This window comes from Scylla paramamosain, chromosome 1, assembly GCF_035594125.1.
Source record: "Scylla paramamosain isolate STU-SP2022 chromosome 1, ASM3559412v1, whole genome shotgun sequence".
NCBI lineage: Eukaryota > Metazoa > Arthropoda > Malacostraca > Decapoda > Portunidae > Scylla > Scylla paramamosain.
Window position 1 is genome coordinate 11,157,629 of NC_087151.1, and position 17,678 is coordinate 11,175,306.

Here is a 17,678-nt window from a genome sequence, read left to right on the forward strand (position 1 = left end):
GGTGTCTATTATAGATCGAAATTTTCTCTATTATATGTCCTCCTTACATACAGCCATGACCTAGCAGGCATTTCTTTACCCGCTATCCTCAGGTTTATTGAAATAAAGTTACCGTATGTCATGTAATTGCGAATGATAGGAAAAAAAGGGGGGAAATAAATTAAATATTTTCAGGTTGTCTTTCCTCATCTCGCCGCGTGGGGGCGGGGATGTGGGCAGTGATGCTGGCAGGTGCAATCAGGAAAAGACAAAACAAAAGATTAAATTATTAAAAAAACACTACAGATATAATAAAAAGTGAAGTATGTAGGAAAATATCGAAAGAAAGAAGCTTATTATCAAGAGACTCATAGAAAAGGAGATGTGGAGAAAGATTTAGGTCCCGTTGAAAACACGACATCTTCCTGTCATGCTGACCGCCTCACCTCTCTAAACTCATGCATTAATCAAATCCCCCCTATTGATCATTTCGAAACTTGATCCTCTCACTGCTAAATAATCTTTCCCCCTTTCAATACCAGTAACTTATTAGGGCCTACTTTTTCTGTGCTAAGCTCTTATAAATAATTATATACGGTAAAAAAAAAAAAAATGTTTTCTCGTTTTCTTTCCTGCACCTCCGCGTAAACCATTTTTTTCCGTGCTAAGAGGGTTAATAAAGGCTGACCATGGCAGTGAAAGGGCCAAGGTATGAATGATAGTTTTATACTATTACAACAAAAATTCTCGGCTAGTACATAATTATATTCGTGAGCAAGGAAGTCCGAAATACATTGCTGTTTGGCTGGGAGTGATGCAAATTATGTTGCTATGAGAGAAACATGTAGGAAAATAGAAAGGAAAGAAGGAAAAAAATGGTTATGTCCACATTTATTGCCAATTAATGTGATAAACTGCTAGAAAGTAAAAAAAAATAAAATAAGTAAAATAAAATAAAACCATTGAAAGAGGCAGGAAAAATAAAAATAAAACATTTCAACACAGAACCACAACACACACACATACACGCACACACACACCAGACTTCTCAAAGAAATTTTACTCAACACAATCACACCACAAGAAATAGAAAAACAGATCGAGAGAAGAGGAGATATATAAAATAAAGTATAAATTTTGGTGCCGAATCGTGCACAACACACGCACAGCTGACCGGTGGAGGGGAAGAAAGACGAAGCACACAGGACGCCGCTACACACACACTGCCACTTACACTCCACCTACACCTGTATTTCCGCCGTCATGAAGGGAGCTGTCCTCTTCTCCTTGATGTGTGTGGCGGCCGGGGCTGTGGTGCGGGCTGCCGAGGTGCTGAGACCAAGGGGAGTGCCTCTTTCAAGTGAGAAATTACCCTTACATGTTCACCTTAGCAACTGTGACTGTCAACATGTTTTCCTGACTTTGATATCTCACTGTTGGCCAGGATGTGTAAATGTGTAATGGTTCAGCCCGCCGGTGGTCATTTTCTACTTTTGAGGCGGTATTTGCTAAACTGGATGTGTGAAATTGTATTTTGATGTATTTGTCACGTAGGTATAACTTTTTTTTTTTTTTATTTGAATCTCATATCTCGGTGTTCGCCAGGAGTGTGGATGTGTGATGGTTCAGTCCAGTTGTTAGTTCTGAGGTGGTGTTTGTAAGACTGTATGGGTGGAATTGTATTTTGGCGTAATTGTCTTGGTGGCATGATATTAAGAGATTTGGCACTTCATTTATTAGGTAAGTCTTCATTATGTTAGGTTTTGGTTCCAGATCCTTATATTTCAGTGCACTCTGGGTTTATAGCAGCTTAGCCTAGTACAGTACTCTGGTGTAACTGTATATTGGTGCTGTACCACACTATGTGCTTTGAGTGTTTGTAACTCTCAACACCCATATGAAGTGATCAGTGGCAGCAGGGGAAGTGGTGGGATGTGTATTGGTGTGTAATGATATTAAAAAAAATAGTGTGTTAGAGTAGTAGCCAATAAATAGAAAGACTCAAGATGGGGATTGAGGTAAAACTGCATTTTTTTTTATTCATTCATTTATTTATGTATTTACTTTTTTTTTATCTGGTACTTAGCCAACCAACAGCAGATTTCATGGTCAAAAGAGTAGTTTTCCTGTCTTTTCTTAAAAGAAAAAAGTTGCATTAACAATTCAGAAATACCTCGTTTTGGTCTGGAGCCCTAACAAAATCATAACCTCCATGTTAGTTGAATTAAGTGCATACCATACTTGAGTCTTGTTCATGGAACAGTGGGTGTTATTCACCCATTCTGATTCCTGCTGCATTAAAATCTCAAAATCAGAATTCAAGCAAAATCTTACTTAACATCATAACCTACCCAGGAGATTCTGCCCTTTGCTTGAAAGCACTAAAATACTTTTTTCTCTTCATCACTTTCATCTTTTCCGTGGCATAGTGCCACCATATTTTTGGCTAACTGTTTGAGGGTCTTTGCCTATTTCTTCCTATTTCTTCAGTGGCTACAGCACCATGAGGATGTAGTGAGGCCATAAGTATTGCAGTGGGATCCTCAGCAAGCCTCATGTTATTGTATCACCTGGAAAATGTCCTGGTATTTATTAAAGAGATCTGGACTTTAATTAATCAGAATGTCATGAATCTCACCCAAAAAAATTTTATGTATCCTAACCCTAATCAAACTTGAACCCAGCATGAGATAATGTTTTGTTATCTAAGTAAACTTGAGTCTACCCTAACCTTAATTTTTAAGTTACCCATAAGTTTTCACTGCAATTCCAAGAAAGTCTGAGCTGTACAAATGCCACTTGGAGATTGGTGATAACTTACAATCTAATTTGTAACATGTTAGATTCATGTGTCACCACAACATGAATTTGATCCCTGGGAGGAGCCCATTCTGTGGCAAATTTATCCCACCTCCAGACCAATTTCTCAGTAATTGCATGATACCATAAAGGTGTACATCATACTGGTGGAAGTGGTGGTAATCCCAGTTGTGATTTGTGATTTGTGTGCTGTATCAGGTGTTGGGTAAGGGATAAAAGTTTGTCTTTTGTTTAAGAGAGAATGGCTCGTCTGAAATGCCCCCAAAAAAAACTGGGAGTTTTTATTCATGGTAGAGAAAACTGAAACAATACAAATTGATTTAGATGGAAAGGAAAACTTATGTGATCATTTCTAGCCTGACTGATAATATGTGAAATTTACATTTAATTGTGTTAATCCTAACAAGGCTTTAATTGTAATAATGAAACTGATGGTATTGATAGTTATATTAGGAACAATAGTAATAATTATACTAATGACCATAAACTTGAGCTCTGGGGAAAGGGAAACCAAAGCAAAGGTTGACTAGTTTTATTTCACACTTTTTCACTATTAAAACTTCATGGGAGCATTAACTGTAAGAATAGTCAGGGAATAAAACTTGTCAACCCTTGTTCTGGTTTAAATTACCTGTTGATCTATTGTTACTTTGCAAAACAATATGTAATGGCAGAAGAATCCAACAGTAACAGAGTAGATTAATCTTTCCATCTTCCACAACACATTTAACAGCCATACATTTACCTTACAGAGGCATCTTTCTATGATCCATCACGGGACTTCAGCTGTCTTGATGGGTCTGGCACGATACCATTCTCTTACGTAAACGATGACTACTGTGACTGTCAGGACGGCAGTGACGAACCTGGTACAGCAGCATGCCCCAATGGTAAGACCCTGTATGTATGTGTAATAATAATAATAATAATAATAATAATAATAATAATAAACGGTTTATCATTTAGGCAGTTAACAAACTGAAAATGTACATAGGGGTTGGGGAAATACTTAACATTAATCCTAAAGGTAAGTCTAATCTAGAAGGGACTATTGATTGATGGCTCGCACCATGGTGGGAATCACACTGAGTCTGTACCGGTCCATGCGCGGCGTCTTTAGGGGGGTGTGTGTGTGTACTGGGAATGAGGGAAAGGAAGTTACCAGAGAGTAAAAGTAAGTAATGCTTTTCTTTGTTTCTATAACTTCGATGTAAAATGTTTTTGTTGAATTTGAACTACCTATATCTGTGGTTACTAAAGAATACAAGGGTTTCTGGAAAGACTATGTAGAGCAGTTATGACCAAAATTAAGGTATACTGTTGTAGAATTGCATTTCATAGCTAGAAACCAGATGTTATGTTATGGCCAAAATTTAAGTATAGATACTGTTACAGAATTGCATCTTGTGGCCAGAAATAAGATTTTATGAAGAAACTAAATAGGCCCAAGCATCTTTCTAGTCATTAGAAAACCTTTTTTATTCACATTTCATATTTATTATGGTTTATTTGGATTGTATGTCAGCTATCCTCACTATTTAGGTCATGATAGGTTAGATAAAGTTAAATGAAATAACCTAACTTATTGTAATTCACCCCAAAAATAGGGGATGTAGTTTATTTCATTCCAGATTTTTCTTGCAATAATGTCCCAGTTTTCTTTAGGTAAGAGGTAGAGAGAGAAAACTAATACTAATCTTTTTAATCATCCCACCAGGTTTTTTCCATTGTACCAACGCTGGCCATTCCCCCCTCACGTTACCCTCATCTCGGGTCAATGATGGCGTGTGTGACTGCTGTGATGCCTCAGACGAGTACGCATCCTCAGCCAACTGTGTAGATGTGTGCCGAGAGCTAGGGCGAGCAGCAAGGGAGGAGGCTGTCAAGCGGAGGGAGGAGCGCCTGCGAGGCTTCCAGCTGCGCCAGGCCATGATTGAGGATGGACACAAGAGGAAGAAGGAGGCTGAGGTGTGCCCTAGAACTCTGTTGGAGCCTGTTGCATTTCAGTGGCATGTTGAGGCTTCAGTTGGATTTTCCCATGTTGTTATTTTCTTTTTCTGTTCATACTCTATAAACTAGAAGAATATTCCATTATTATTTTTTTACATCCATTCATAAATTGTAGAAATCAAGTTAAGGAATAGAAGAAAATGATGAATAAAAGAGAACTCATAAAATTAGGTAATCCATTTCAGGTGACATCATAGATCTTAGTGTTGTTGAAAAGTTTCACAATGGTTGGCAGCAATAGTACGACGTTTTCTTAGCAGTACCACAGATTGTTTTGCTATCTAATCATTGCCATCGCCTTAGCATCACAGCCTAGTATGTAGATAGACCAGTGCAATGTTGATGATTAGATAACAGAATAACCTTGTACTGAAGATGAGGAATCAGAGAAATTTTTAAAAATATCAACAATATCATGGAAATTGTATCACCAATATTCTACCAACTCTAAATGTCATTCCTTCAAGGGCAAAATAGAAGACCTGAAGAAGGAGAAGGAGGAAGCTGACACACTCCGTACTGAGAAGGAGGACCTGAAGAAAGCCGCTGAGGAGCCAGAGAAGGAGGCTCTGGAGAAGTATCGTGCTGCAGAAAGTGAGAAGAAGGCACAGGAGCAAGCCCAGCAGAAGGAAAAGGATGAAGCCGAGGCAAGGGAGGCCTTTGCTCACCTTGACAACAATGGTGATGGAGTGCTGACCAAGGAGGAAATGATGTCCCGGCAAACCTTTGACACCAACAGGGATGGACAGGTGTCGGAGGAGGAGGCTAAGGTGAGTGGGGATTTTTTTGTATAATAGGGGCACTGGCCAAGGACAACAAAAAGAACAAAAAAAATAAGGCCTGCTGATGTGCCAGTCCCAAAAGAAAGGTCTAGACTAGAGGATCATTCATAATAGGAGGATATGTGCCTGTCAGTGCCCCACATCCTGGCTTGTAATGTCTTGTTCAAGTGGTTGGTTGATTTGATCATTTAGCAAGTCTACTTGCTAGTTAGTAGCTGGCTGAATATTCATTTACTCATATTCTGTCTTTTGTATTCAGATTGATTAAATTTGTTTTGAATTGCCATTCTTGCAGAATAACATTATGCATCTGTAGTAATCCTTTCTCTTTTTTGTTGAGAAGACTGTTGTTCCCATATTTTTCTATCTATTAATCTTTCCATAGGGTAGCCATGGGAGAAAAACCTCCCCCTTCTTCCAATCCAAACACTTCCTTCTTACTTGTTCTAGCCATCCTCCTGAACCAGCACCTTTTTCAGACATGTACTCTTTTATAGAATAATACCGGACCATTACTTTTTACTCAAATCCCTACAGGCAATACTGCTTAGAATAAGTAAAGACATCTAGCCATATTCCTCTCAGCTTGGTTCTTATACCCTGTTGTACCAAATCCATCACTTTGCATCAACAGTTTTACTTGCAACAAGAGGACACCATGAGTCTGGAGACCTTCATTGGCACGGGCTGGGCCATGATGCGGCCAGTGTACCTCATGGACAAGCGCATGTTCACGCCACCCTCCACCACCCCCCCACCACAGCCAGAGGAGGAGCTCACCCCACCACCACCAGTGTTTGATGAGGAGGTAACCACTGGATTGATGTGTGATTGCCACATGATTTTTCTTGTTTCCTTCACCTTGTCTCATGTCTCACAGTATGGAAAATGAAACAGGATAGTGTATCATTCAATCAGTACCCAGATGCCATTTTTTTATTTATTTATTTATTTATTTATTTATTTATTTATTCATTCATTTATTTGTTTATTTACTTATTTATTTATTTACTTATTTATTTATTTATTTATTTATTTATTTATTTACTTATTTATTATTTGTTTCATCTAATTTTATTTTGTTTTTATATCCTTCCTGTAAACTTGGATGGTCAATCTTTAGACTGATATGGTGGCACAGGTAGGATTTTAAGTTGACATCCTAAAGAAGCAGAATAATCCTAGGAAATATAACAAGGAGAGAATGTTTGGACAGAAAGAAACAGAGGCTTTTTTGTTTCAGTTATTCCTATAGAAGACACATCTGGAGGGAACAGTGTATCAGAGAGATAGAGATAAATGAACATAAAACTGTGATATTTTCTTTAATAAACTGTTTTCTAATTTTAAGCTCATGTGGAACAAGTTTGTGCAATTACATGTGAGCAATTGTTGCACTGGATGTCCTGTTTCACATATCTTTTATGTTGAGTCACTCATCAAGCAGTGACGGTTAGAACACTGTTAGGTAGATGCAGCAGACCCAACTTGAGTGTACTTCACACACTACTGTAATTTATTGTTTACCTCATAGGTTCAGTATCCAGATTTGTGTACTGTAAGTTATTGTTTACCTCATAGTTTCAATATCCAGATATATATATATATATATATATATATATATATATATATATATATATATATATATATATATATATATATATATATATATATATATATATATATATATATATATATATATATAATTTTTTTTTTTTTTTTTTTTTTTTTTTTTTTTTTTCTCCATGAAATCATCTGTATATGTGTAGTTGCACATACACATATGCATAATGACTCTTAACCTTCTCAGTTCCTTAGGAACAGAAACTGTTGCAATAAATTAAGGATTTTCATTAAGTATTTTCAAAGTAGTTTCTTATTGTTCCTGGAATTTACTAACAAGATTTTTTCTTTAGATTCAGGAATTAGATGTGTAGTAATATTTGTTGTTTTTAATGCCTATATATTTCAAGCTCATCTGGATTGGCACAACTTAGGATAGAGTAAAGGAAAATTCTCAGTAAATTAAACTCGTGTAGCGTGGCCAGTGAGGATCAGACCTCTCACCCGTAGAAGCATAGAGCTCAGATGTGAGGAGATGCTTGTGAATGTGAATGTATGCATGTAGAGGCCATGTCTCAGCTACTAGCACTTGAACAGGAATGTCAGCTTGATAGATAAATGAAATTTGATTCTTCATATTAGGCAACTCAACCTCCTGCCCTCCACTAGGCAGTGTAATCCCTCATCAAAGCTAAGTGAGACTCTTGAAACACTTATTAAAACTAAACTGTTATCCATTTCTTATAAATCACCACCTGTAGGAAATTTGTAAAGGGTTTTATACTAAAGATATTTCTGACTAAATGGTTATCTGCCTGAGATAATTCCTGACTGGGCAATGTTCCCAACAGGATCCCTACATGACTGATGGTGAACTTGATGATGAGGAAGATGAGGAGAGGTATGAGGAGGAGGAGGAGGTGGAGAATTTTGACTCCGATGTCGACTCAGAGGTACCTATTGATAGCCCATGAGGATCTTGCTTTGCATGTATCCATCCTCTAACCCTTGCTTAGCTTCATTGAGCTTCTGCTTTATTTTATACATATTGGAATGATAAAGCAGTTTAATTCTGTAGCCATGCCATTACTTACTCTCATCACCATTGCCAATGTAGGAAGCTGACAGCTGAAGCACCACTAACCCTGATACTGACTGACTTGGTAAAAATAACTAGAGTGTGACGATGTAGGGTATTTCAGTGGGTTTGTACTCCATGCCTGAGGTTGTCTGTTGTATACAGTAAAATCCCTCTTATCCAGCATCAATGGGACCACCGACATGCCGGATACTTGAATAGAAGTGAAATTATGTCCACAATCACCAGCCTACACTCACGCATCTTACCATAACAAAGATCAGCTGATTTTAATCAGCAGCTGATCTGATCAGCTGCTTAAGTGTAAGCACAACACACTTCCTCTTTTCTACAACTTTAGGCATGATGAAGGCGTCAGGCGATAAACAGTGCACACGCGGGACTGAGTCACTGAGTAAACACAGTGCAGTGGGCTGCGGATGGCACAAAGCAGTGCGCTCTGGTGACGAAGGGACAAAGTAAGCCTCGCACGGGAATTTTAATCGATTTTATGAGTACACATTGATTTTTTATTGATTTTAAGACTCGGGGAAAAATGTGCCGGATACTTGAAGCTGCCGGATACTCGAATGCCGGATAAGAGGGATTTTACTGTACTTAACAGCATTGTGATAGAAGCAGGTCCTTATAACCGACATCTCATAGCTAGAGTCTCATGCTGATGAGAAGTGACACCAAGCACAATTATCATTTTGCTTTGTATAGCTCACATACTTACTATAAGTTTGCACCCGATCAGATTTTAAGTAATTTTTAATCTGTATTCTTTTAAGATTACAATATTCCTATCTCCTGTTTGAAATATATCTTAAGGGCAGCAGAGGTGTTGTTTGCTCTTAAATTATTATCTCAGAAACAAGTCTAGATTTGGTATGCATATTAAGTGACCAGTTTTTTAATACAATAAGTGCAAAAATAAAAATAATAGATGCACTGCGCACGAGTATCACATTGCTTGCTTACACTTTCGTCTGGCAGCAAATAGCATTTCTAGCAACAACAATACAGGAATGGGTTACAAGAGAAAGTAGTGTTATGAATAAGGTTTTTCTGCCACAAAGCTTATGAATATAAAAACTATTGTAATACCTCAAAGTTTATAAAGGACCACTGACATTAATCTCCATACTGATCATCAGTGTGTATGTTTCCGACCATCATCCCAATTTAAGATTTCAGAATAGTAACAGATGGTTCCTACTAAATATGTGAATGAACAAAGCTTTCAATAATATAAGGTCATCATATTGACGTGTCATTACTGTAAAAGCACACATAAGACTGACATGTCCACCTCCCAACACAATGTAGAGTACACATAACTGACTTGTCCATTTCCTAACACAATGTAGAGTACACATAACTGACTTGTCCACCTCCCAACACAATGTACAGTACACATAATTGATTTGTCCACACCCCATCACATTATAGAGTACACTTACTTTAAGCCCAACCTCCCAAAGGAAGACATGACGCTATGCTAACCATTGCAACTCTCCCCTTGGCCTCACCACACACAGATATCGCGCTACGTAAACTCTCGGGCTAACTGGGACCTCTTAGCGGTGAGGGGGATGAATTGTGCGTGCATGATCAGCATCTTCTCTACCTTGCTGTGTGTGTGTGTGTGTGTGTGTGTGTTTGTGTTTGTGATTAATTTGGCTTAGGTTGATATCCATACATTTGCTGCCCACAAGATGCACTTTTTCCCTTTAAACACTTGTCAGTCAGCTGATGAGTTTATAGAAGTCATCAGTGAAATGTTTTTTTTTTCTTAAACATATGAAAATGTGACATAATGAAGAATATCCATACTTGCAGTAACTCTGTATTCCAAACACAAACTCAAATGAAAAGTATGTCAGGTTGGCTTCTAAAAAAAAAAAAGAAAGAAAAAAAAATATATAAGAAATCTAGTGAATTCAAGAACACTGAATTCATAGGAAGAAACTTTCCAGGAAATAATTCTGCTTAGATTCCAGTCATGATTCTAAGCACCAGCCTTGCCACTGGAGAAATTTCCCTTTGGTTGGAAGAATTTTTCAGGCCTATAAATTCTTCCCCTTTTGATTGATGGTTGACTTTGTGTTATTTGAAAGCTTTAGTGAAGAATTTTTATCCTTATTTTTTTAGACTTGCCTTTGAATAACTGGTAAAAATTTGCCTATGTGAAAGAAAAAAGTTTGATATCACTGGACTGGCCATCAGAAGAAAATATCAGAAACCAGAGGCTTCTAAGACCACCTCAGAACTTTGGGGTGTTAAATTCTTTAGAAAATCTATTTTGATTTACTGCCTCGGAAATCTTTAAGTTCAGAAGAATTTTGTGTAGATTTTTTTTTTTTGCTTATACATTTCTATCAGCCAACTTTGTAATTTAGTTTTTTTTCCTGTATTTTTTGCCAGTGTTTAAAGCACAGACTTAGAAAAATTATCAGTATATGTTTGGTCAAAAGAACTTCAACAATATCACAGGACCAGCTCTTGTATGGAAGGGGAAATATTTACAAGCTTTAAAAACTTTGCAACAAAAAAGAATCTTTCTTGCAACAAGGTTGACAGAAAACTAGTGTCATATGCTCTGATCTTAATGCACATCTTGATTGTGTAGAGGTTCAAATCTTACAAGTAAACAGATTACAAATAACACTTTTCTTCATTATCACTTACTTAGTCATTGCACCACTATAAGTATATCAGGTGCATCCTTTGGGCTACACTGTACTGTTCTTGATTGTTATTGCATGTTTAATCATAACAGATGAGGACTAATCAGAGTGAATGCCTGTTGCCCAGGAAAACTCACCTCACTCAGAATGCCTGCACAGTGTGTACTCAGCTTCATGGCAAGCTATGTTAATATGTACCTGTAACTGACCTTCATTTATCTTCTGTTTACAGCTATTTCCACAGTTTAGTTTTACTTCAGAATTCAGGGACCAGTAGGATGTAGGATGTGTAGATGATAATGTATCAAAGTGTTGGAAAATAACTTGATATTGTATTTTGTTCCTCATCTCCTCCATCCCTAAATATTTTGCTGTTTCCCCTTAGCAAAAATCTATAACTTCAACTTAGCTTAAATAATCTTCAGTATGTGTGTAGTGACATACTTTTCATGTATGCTAGAAAGATAACATTTCCTGTCTGTCACAGTAAATTTGTCAAAGTCCTTCGTGTAGCACTGAATATGTAATGTAATTAGCACCTTCTTCATGCACTTGTCACAGTAAAGCATTCTGTTTGCCTCTCCACATTGTTTGTGCTGCACTAAGACTGACAGTCCTCTATGTCTACAGCACACTTTTAAGCAATGATGTGATGATAGAATGCATTGGAGAGTGACTCAGTAGTGCCCACACACAAGGAACTGGCAAAGCTAATAATAACATTGACACTACTCACTCCAAACCAGGATGATGGTGGTGACGATGCAGAAGACTACGACCTTCCTGATGAGTATGCAGAGGGAGACAGCAAGGAGGATGATGATGAGGAAGATGAAGGCGATGCACCAAAAGAGGAAGAGGAAGATCCAAAGTACGATGAGGAGACTCAGAAGCTTGTTGACGGTGAGTTAGACATTAGAGGTACAGGGGGGCAGGATGTTAGTCAGTAGTCCCCTGATATGGAGCATAATAGTTTGTAGATGATGCTAAACCCATACTGTTTTCACATCTACTCATTAGCAATTGCCATATGTACATACACTGGCCAATGTTGATGTACCAGCTGTCAAAGTCCTGAATAAAATTTTTCTCTTTTGTCCAGATTCATGATTGCAGAATTTGCATTTACTAATAAAAAAAAGTCTGAAAAATAAGAAACAAAAAAACTTACTTTAAAGGAAAAATTTGAAATCCATGATTGAATTCTGTTTACAAATGTCTTTTTGAGGAACATAACTCATAAGTCCAGATTCATATTTACACTACTAGGAATTGAAACTCATGAAAATAAGGCAGTGTGATGTCTTCTTTAGCCTTTCACATCCCCTACACATATGTTCACCGAGTCTCTTAGCAAGCCCTGCCTCACATGACCCTTTGCAGCGGCCAATGAGGCACGGGAGCAGTTTGACGAAGCAGACCGGCGGGTGAGAGACCTAACCAGGGAGCTACGGACACTGGAGGAGACACAGGGCAAGGACTATGGCCCAGAGGAGGAGTTCAGGGTCCTTGAGGGTAACTGCTATGATTTCACTGATCGGGAGTACACCTACCGGCTGTGTCCCTTTGACAAGGTGAGTAAAACAGGTGTGATGTTATTTGATGTGTGACCACTTCCTCTGGCTGGTTTGTGTGACTATGTTTATTCTCCATCCAGTTAATTGAAGGCTTTTTGTGTGCCAGATTAATTTATGGGAAAAAATCAGATACTTTTTTCAGTACTGCCATTTTACTGATAGATGTAGTTAAAATAGTTTTCAGATAAAAACATGAAGCAAGCTTAACTATGATATGCATACAGTCATTTCTTTCATGTATAGGACTTTTAGACCATATATTGAAGCTTATTCTTTGTTATCATCAAAATCCTTAGCTGAATGAAAGCCCAAAGGAGTACAAAAATGTAAAACTCCAGCTCTTAGGGGCTCCTAAAAAAAACAAAAATTGATTTCAGTGTAAAAGATATGAGATGCCACAACTTAAGAATTGCATTAACTATCCAGTTTTTACAAGAATATGATGAATTTTACTTTGCTTCTCTTAAAATGCTATTTCTACTGATACACTTTCCTTTCAGTCACTTTTATACACTTTGCTGCATTGTGTAACTTTGAGAATACACAGATTTAATGAGATCATTATTTGACAAAACATGAGTAACTGGAAGCACTGTGGAGCTATAGATTATAGCCATGATTGTCCTTCCTATTTGTCTTATTTTAATAGATAAGCATTGGGCAGGAAAGGCATGCTTCATGTTGAATCCATAGGCTAACAATTGCCCCTCCCATCAAGGCCATCTACAAGCCTGTATTGCTTCCTCTACAGGCCACACAGAAGCCAAAATCAGGTCATGGGGAGACACGGCTAGGCCAGTGGGGTGAGTGGACCGGGCCAGAGGGTGACAAATACAGTCGGATGTTGTACTCCAATGGCCAGGCCTGTTGGAATGGGCCCACCAGATCAGCTGATGTAAGTGTTGGGTATAGTGATGCCCTTTCTGTCAACTTTCTGGTGTAAGTCCTTGTAAGAGATGTAGCACATTTAACTCTCAGTATAGGAGTTAGCGAATATTGGATGGCTGCTGCTTTTTAGACTGAAATTTAAGTTGTAAAAGTTGTTTTAAATAAGCTGCTTTCTGTTCAGATTTCTATTCCATTAACTGGTCACCACACATTATCTTGTGTGAGGTGTTTTCTTAATTTGTTGTGTGGTAGCATTTTCATTTAGATTCAACATACATTAAGATCTTGTTACGTGTTCTGGAAAAAAAATTCACAATGTTGCATTGTGTGGCTTCATATATAATGAATACACATCAAACAAGGCTCTGGGCACCAAGATCTCAGTTTATGCAAAGGTTAGGCACCAGGAAAGCTTGGCATACCATTGCTACTCATATACTAATGAATACACAAAATAACAAGACTGGTGTATATTGTTTTGATATGGCAATGATAAGGATGATAACAGACCTCTTTCTCCCTCTCTTCCTTTTCAGGTTCATATATCATGTGGGACAGAGAATAAGCTGATAGGTGTGTCAGAACCAAACAGGTGTGAGTATGTGTTCCTCTTCAGCTCTCCAGCAGTCTGTACAAAGCCAGAGGAAGAGCTCAGTGAGGAGACCACCCATGCCCACACCGAGTTGTAGGGAAGGGTGTTGGCCTCCTGCCTGGGTGTGTGTTTGCCCAATGTCTGCTCCCTGTCATGTGTGTGTGTGTTTTTGTTACAAGTGCAACTTGGATATTCCAACCGTGATGACTTTTATATGTGATGTTGTAAGTGAAAGGTTAGTAGTGAAAGAAGTTGGCATTGTAGTATTTAAAATGTAGATTTGTGATAATTTTTTTTCCTTTCTTTATTTTTATTTGACTTTTTTCTTTTGTTGAATGGCAGTCCAGAACTTTGGTTGGTTCATCCTTTAAAAGGGGTACATACCACTAAGCTAAAACATTGCATTGGGTATTGTGATCCACCTGAGTTGCAATAATAATGTTAGGAGACAAATATTTTTGCAGGTTAGCTCTCTTTTTTGAGGGCTCAAGAATAAATTTGATACATGATAAGGAACTTTTGAATATGTATTTAAAAATAGATGTGATCACTAAGTGATGTTAAAAGCTAGTACAGCTTCATTCAATATAAAACACCCAATCATACTTGTTATTTGTTGGTGACAGCACAATATATTTAACAGTCCATGAAATCCTTGTCTGAACCCACCTCGGTTTGCATGTTACCTGTAATCACCACCAAGACAAAAAATAATGCCCTGAAGTGGGTCTTGGAACAACAAAACTAGACAATTTTGCATAGCTCTGCATCTAGCTGCTATCAGTTGGAAAAAGCTGATACATGTAAGTAAAGCATGTACCTTTCAGAATGATAATGAAATGGTGAAGTTCTATTGTAAAGTTTGGTAAGTTAATAATTGAATTTAATGTCCTTATTTCCCCTTATGGGACTGGACATTATTTTGCTGTTGGAGATGGTCTCTTCTCATGTCTTTCTCCACAGCTCAAGATTATTTTCACCCTTACCACTAGTCTCCTTCCATTACTTCCATCTCCATTTTTCTCCAAGTACATGGCCTTGCTCCCTCTTCTTGATGCGATGTGTTCCTTTCACCATAAATCTTTACTTCAACATATTCATCACATCTTCCACTTCACACCTTATCACCTTTTTAGACACCGTCCTACCATTTCACAAGGTACCCCATCAAAGGCTCCTGAGAAAGGTTAGGGCACACGGGATAGATGGGAAGGTGTTAGGCTGGATAGGGTCGTGGCTTAGTGACAAGTGACAAAGAGTTGTAATAAATGGCTCGAAATCTGAGTGGGGTCATGTAATTAGTGGGGTGCCACAGGGATCAGTATTAGGGCCATTGTTATTTCTAATGTATATCAATGACTTGGATAGTGGAATTAGTAGTGGTTAGTAAGTTTGCGGATGACACAAAGTTAGATTAATTAGGTCAGAATCGGATGCCATCACCTTGCAGGCATATTTAGATAGAATGAATGAATGGACGGATAGATGGCAAATGCAATTTAATATCAATAAATGCAAAGTACTTAGTGTAGGTAGAGGAAATCCACACAGTAGGTACACATTAAACAACCAAACTCTGGTAGGTACAGGGTACGAGAAAGATTTAGGAGTTATAGTTAGTTCTGAACTCCATCTAGGGAAACAATGCATAGAAGCCAGAAACAGGGCAAATAGGGTACTAGGATTCATTTTTAGGAGTGTTAAAAGTAGAAATACGGAAGTAATATTAAAGTTATACTTGGTGCTGGTCAGACCTCATCTAGACTACACTGTGCAGTTCTGGTCCCCACATTACAGGAAAGATATAGGTCTATTAGAATCAGTACAGAGGAGAATGACAAAAAGGATGCAGGGGATGAGGAGTATTCCTTACGAGGCGAGATTGAAGCTGTTAAATTTACATTCTTTAGAAAGACGTAGGTTAAGAGGGGACCTGATAGAAGTCTTTAAGTGGTATAAGGGTTATAACAAGGGGGATTTAGCCAAAATTCTTAGGATCAGCAACCAGGATAGAACAAGAAATAACAGGTTCAAGCTTGAAAAATTTAGGTTTAGGAAGGAGACAGGAAAAAGTTGGTTCTCAAATAGAGTGGTAGATGAGTGGAACGGACTCAGTAATTATGTTGTTAGAGCTAGGACACTAGAGAGCTTTAAGAGAAGAGTAGACAGGTTTATGGATGGGGATAATAGATGGAAATAGGTAGGTATATTTCATACAGGGACTGCCACGTGTAAGCCTGGTCGCTTCTTGCAGCTTCCCTTATTTCTTATGTTCTTATGTTCTTATATAACCTGTATCTCAACATCCTGGAGTTGCCAACAAAGTTAAGCTGTGACCTATTTGACAAAGCCTGCAAAATGTTAAAAGTTTTTATTTTACTGGATGTAGCAATTTTTTTTTATGATTCATAAATTTCACAACTGGCCATCAACTTGGATGACCATATTTTCATATGTCCCATTAAAAACTATTGAATTGAATTTAAATATTGATTGTTGGATATACTTATGATCAAGGAAGATCAGGGTGTGGCCTTCCCCTATGCTATATATATATATATATATATATATATATATATATATATATATATATATATATATATATATATATATATATATATATATATATATATATTCATGTAATTACAGATAAGTGATCGCACTGCTACTTGTAAATTGTAATCTTATTGATATGTTTTGAAATGTATATGTGTTAACAAATAGCACACAAATTAGTGTGCAGCTGAGGAAGACTATAGCATGGACACACATGTGCTACGCCCTTGCGCCACATAGCCATCTATGGGTAAATATGAGGTATTCTTTGAGTGTCAGCAAGGACAGCAGCATCAACAAATCACTGGGGCAATAGGAATAGTGAGAAGTGAGTGGTGACACAGTAAGGTACCTTAAACAGAATCCTTGGTGATGACTGATACCTTGGAGTTGCATGCAATATACTGCAAATGGCTGGAGAATTATCAGCTTTCCAGTAATATCTTTCAAGATGAAGCGATTGACTAATGCTATATAAGCACATTATTTAATCCATTTTTGCGTTCAGTGGTCTGTCCACAACATTTTTGGGTCAAACTTGTCAAAGCATTTATGAGTCCAGTGGATAAATCACTCTATTAACAAGTTTACTGAGCAGTACAGCCTTTTCACCAGTGCTCTTCTGTATTTAGTATATTTGAAACTATAAAGTTTAGGTAGAGAATTATTCTAGCGTAATATTTTCTAATAAAGGAAATTGTGATGAATAAATGAAGATCCCATTGCATATATATATATATATATATATATATATATATATATATATATATATATATATATATATATATATATATATATATATATATATATATATATATATATATATATATATATATATATATATATATATATATATATATATATATTATATTATAATTATAATTATAATATAATTATAATTATAATAATTATAATTATAATTATAATAATTATATATAGTTATATATAATATATATATATATATATATATATATATATATATATATATATATATATATATATATATATATTATAACTGCAATGCAGTCTTCATTTATTCATCATCATTTCCTTTATTAGAAAATATTACGCTAGAATATTTCTCTACCTAAACTTTATAGCTTCAAACATATTAAATACAAAAGAATCGAAAGGAACAAA

General features: G+C 36.9%; 1 protein-coding gene across 4 annotated transcripts; it reads left to right on the forward strand.

The window, feature by feature from the left end:
• Window positions 1–1,007: 1,007 nt before the first annotated feature.
• On the forward strand, window positions 1,008–14,634 carry LOC135100517 (glucosidase 2 subunit beta-like). Of its 4 annotated transcripts, XM_064003487.1 has the most exons (11): window positions 1,008–1,339; window positions 3,552–3,689; window positions 4,517–4,767; window positions 5,277–5,579; window positions 6,226–6,399; window positions 8,006–8,107; window positions 9,777–9,821; window positions 11,672–11,828; window positions 12,309–12,499; window positions 13,254–13,397; window positions 13,927–14,634. In XM_064003487.1, exons 1-11 carry the CDS (start codon window positions 1,243–1,245, stop codon window positions 14,077–14,079), a joined length of 1,755 nt encoding a protein of 584 aa, XP_063859557.1. In that variant the 5' UTR covers window positions 1,008–1,242; the 3' UTR covers window positions 14,080–14,634. The 4 variants fall into 4 exon arrangements, with proteins under 4 accessions (XP_063859557.1, XP_063859565.1, XP_063859573.1 ...); XM_064003495.1 differs by lacking the exon at window positions 9,777–9,821; XM_064003503.1 differs by lacking the exon at window positions 8,006–8,107.
• The last annotated feature ends 3,044 nt before the right edge of the window (window positions 14,635–17,678 follow it).

Coding starts and splice junctions, on each gene's coding strand:
- LOC135100517 (XM_064003487.1), top strand. CDS start 1,243: ATGAAGGGAGCTGTCCTCTTCTCCTTGATGTGTGTGGCGGCCGGGGCT. Junction 3,690..4,516: donor TACAGCAGCATGCCCCAATG/GTAAGACCCTGT, acceptor TCATCCCACCAG/GTTTTTTCCATTGTACCAAC. Junction 12,500..13,253: donor GGCTGTGTCCCTTTGACAAG/GTGAGTAAAACA, acceptor CTTCCTCTACAG/GCCACACAGAAGCCAAAATC.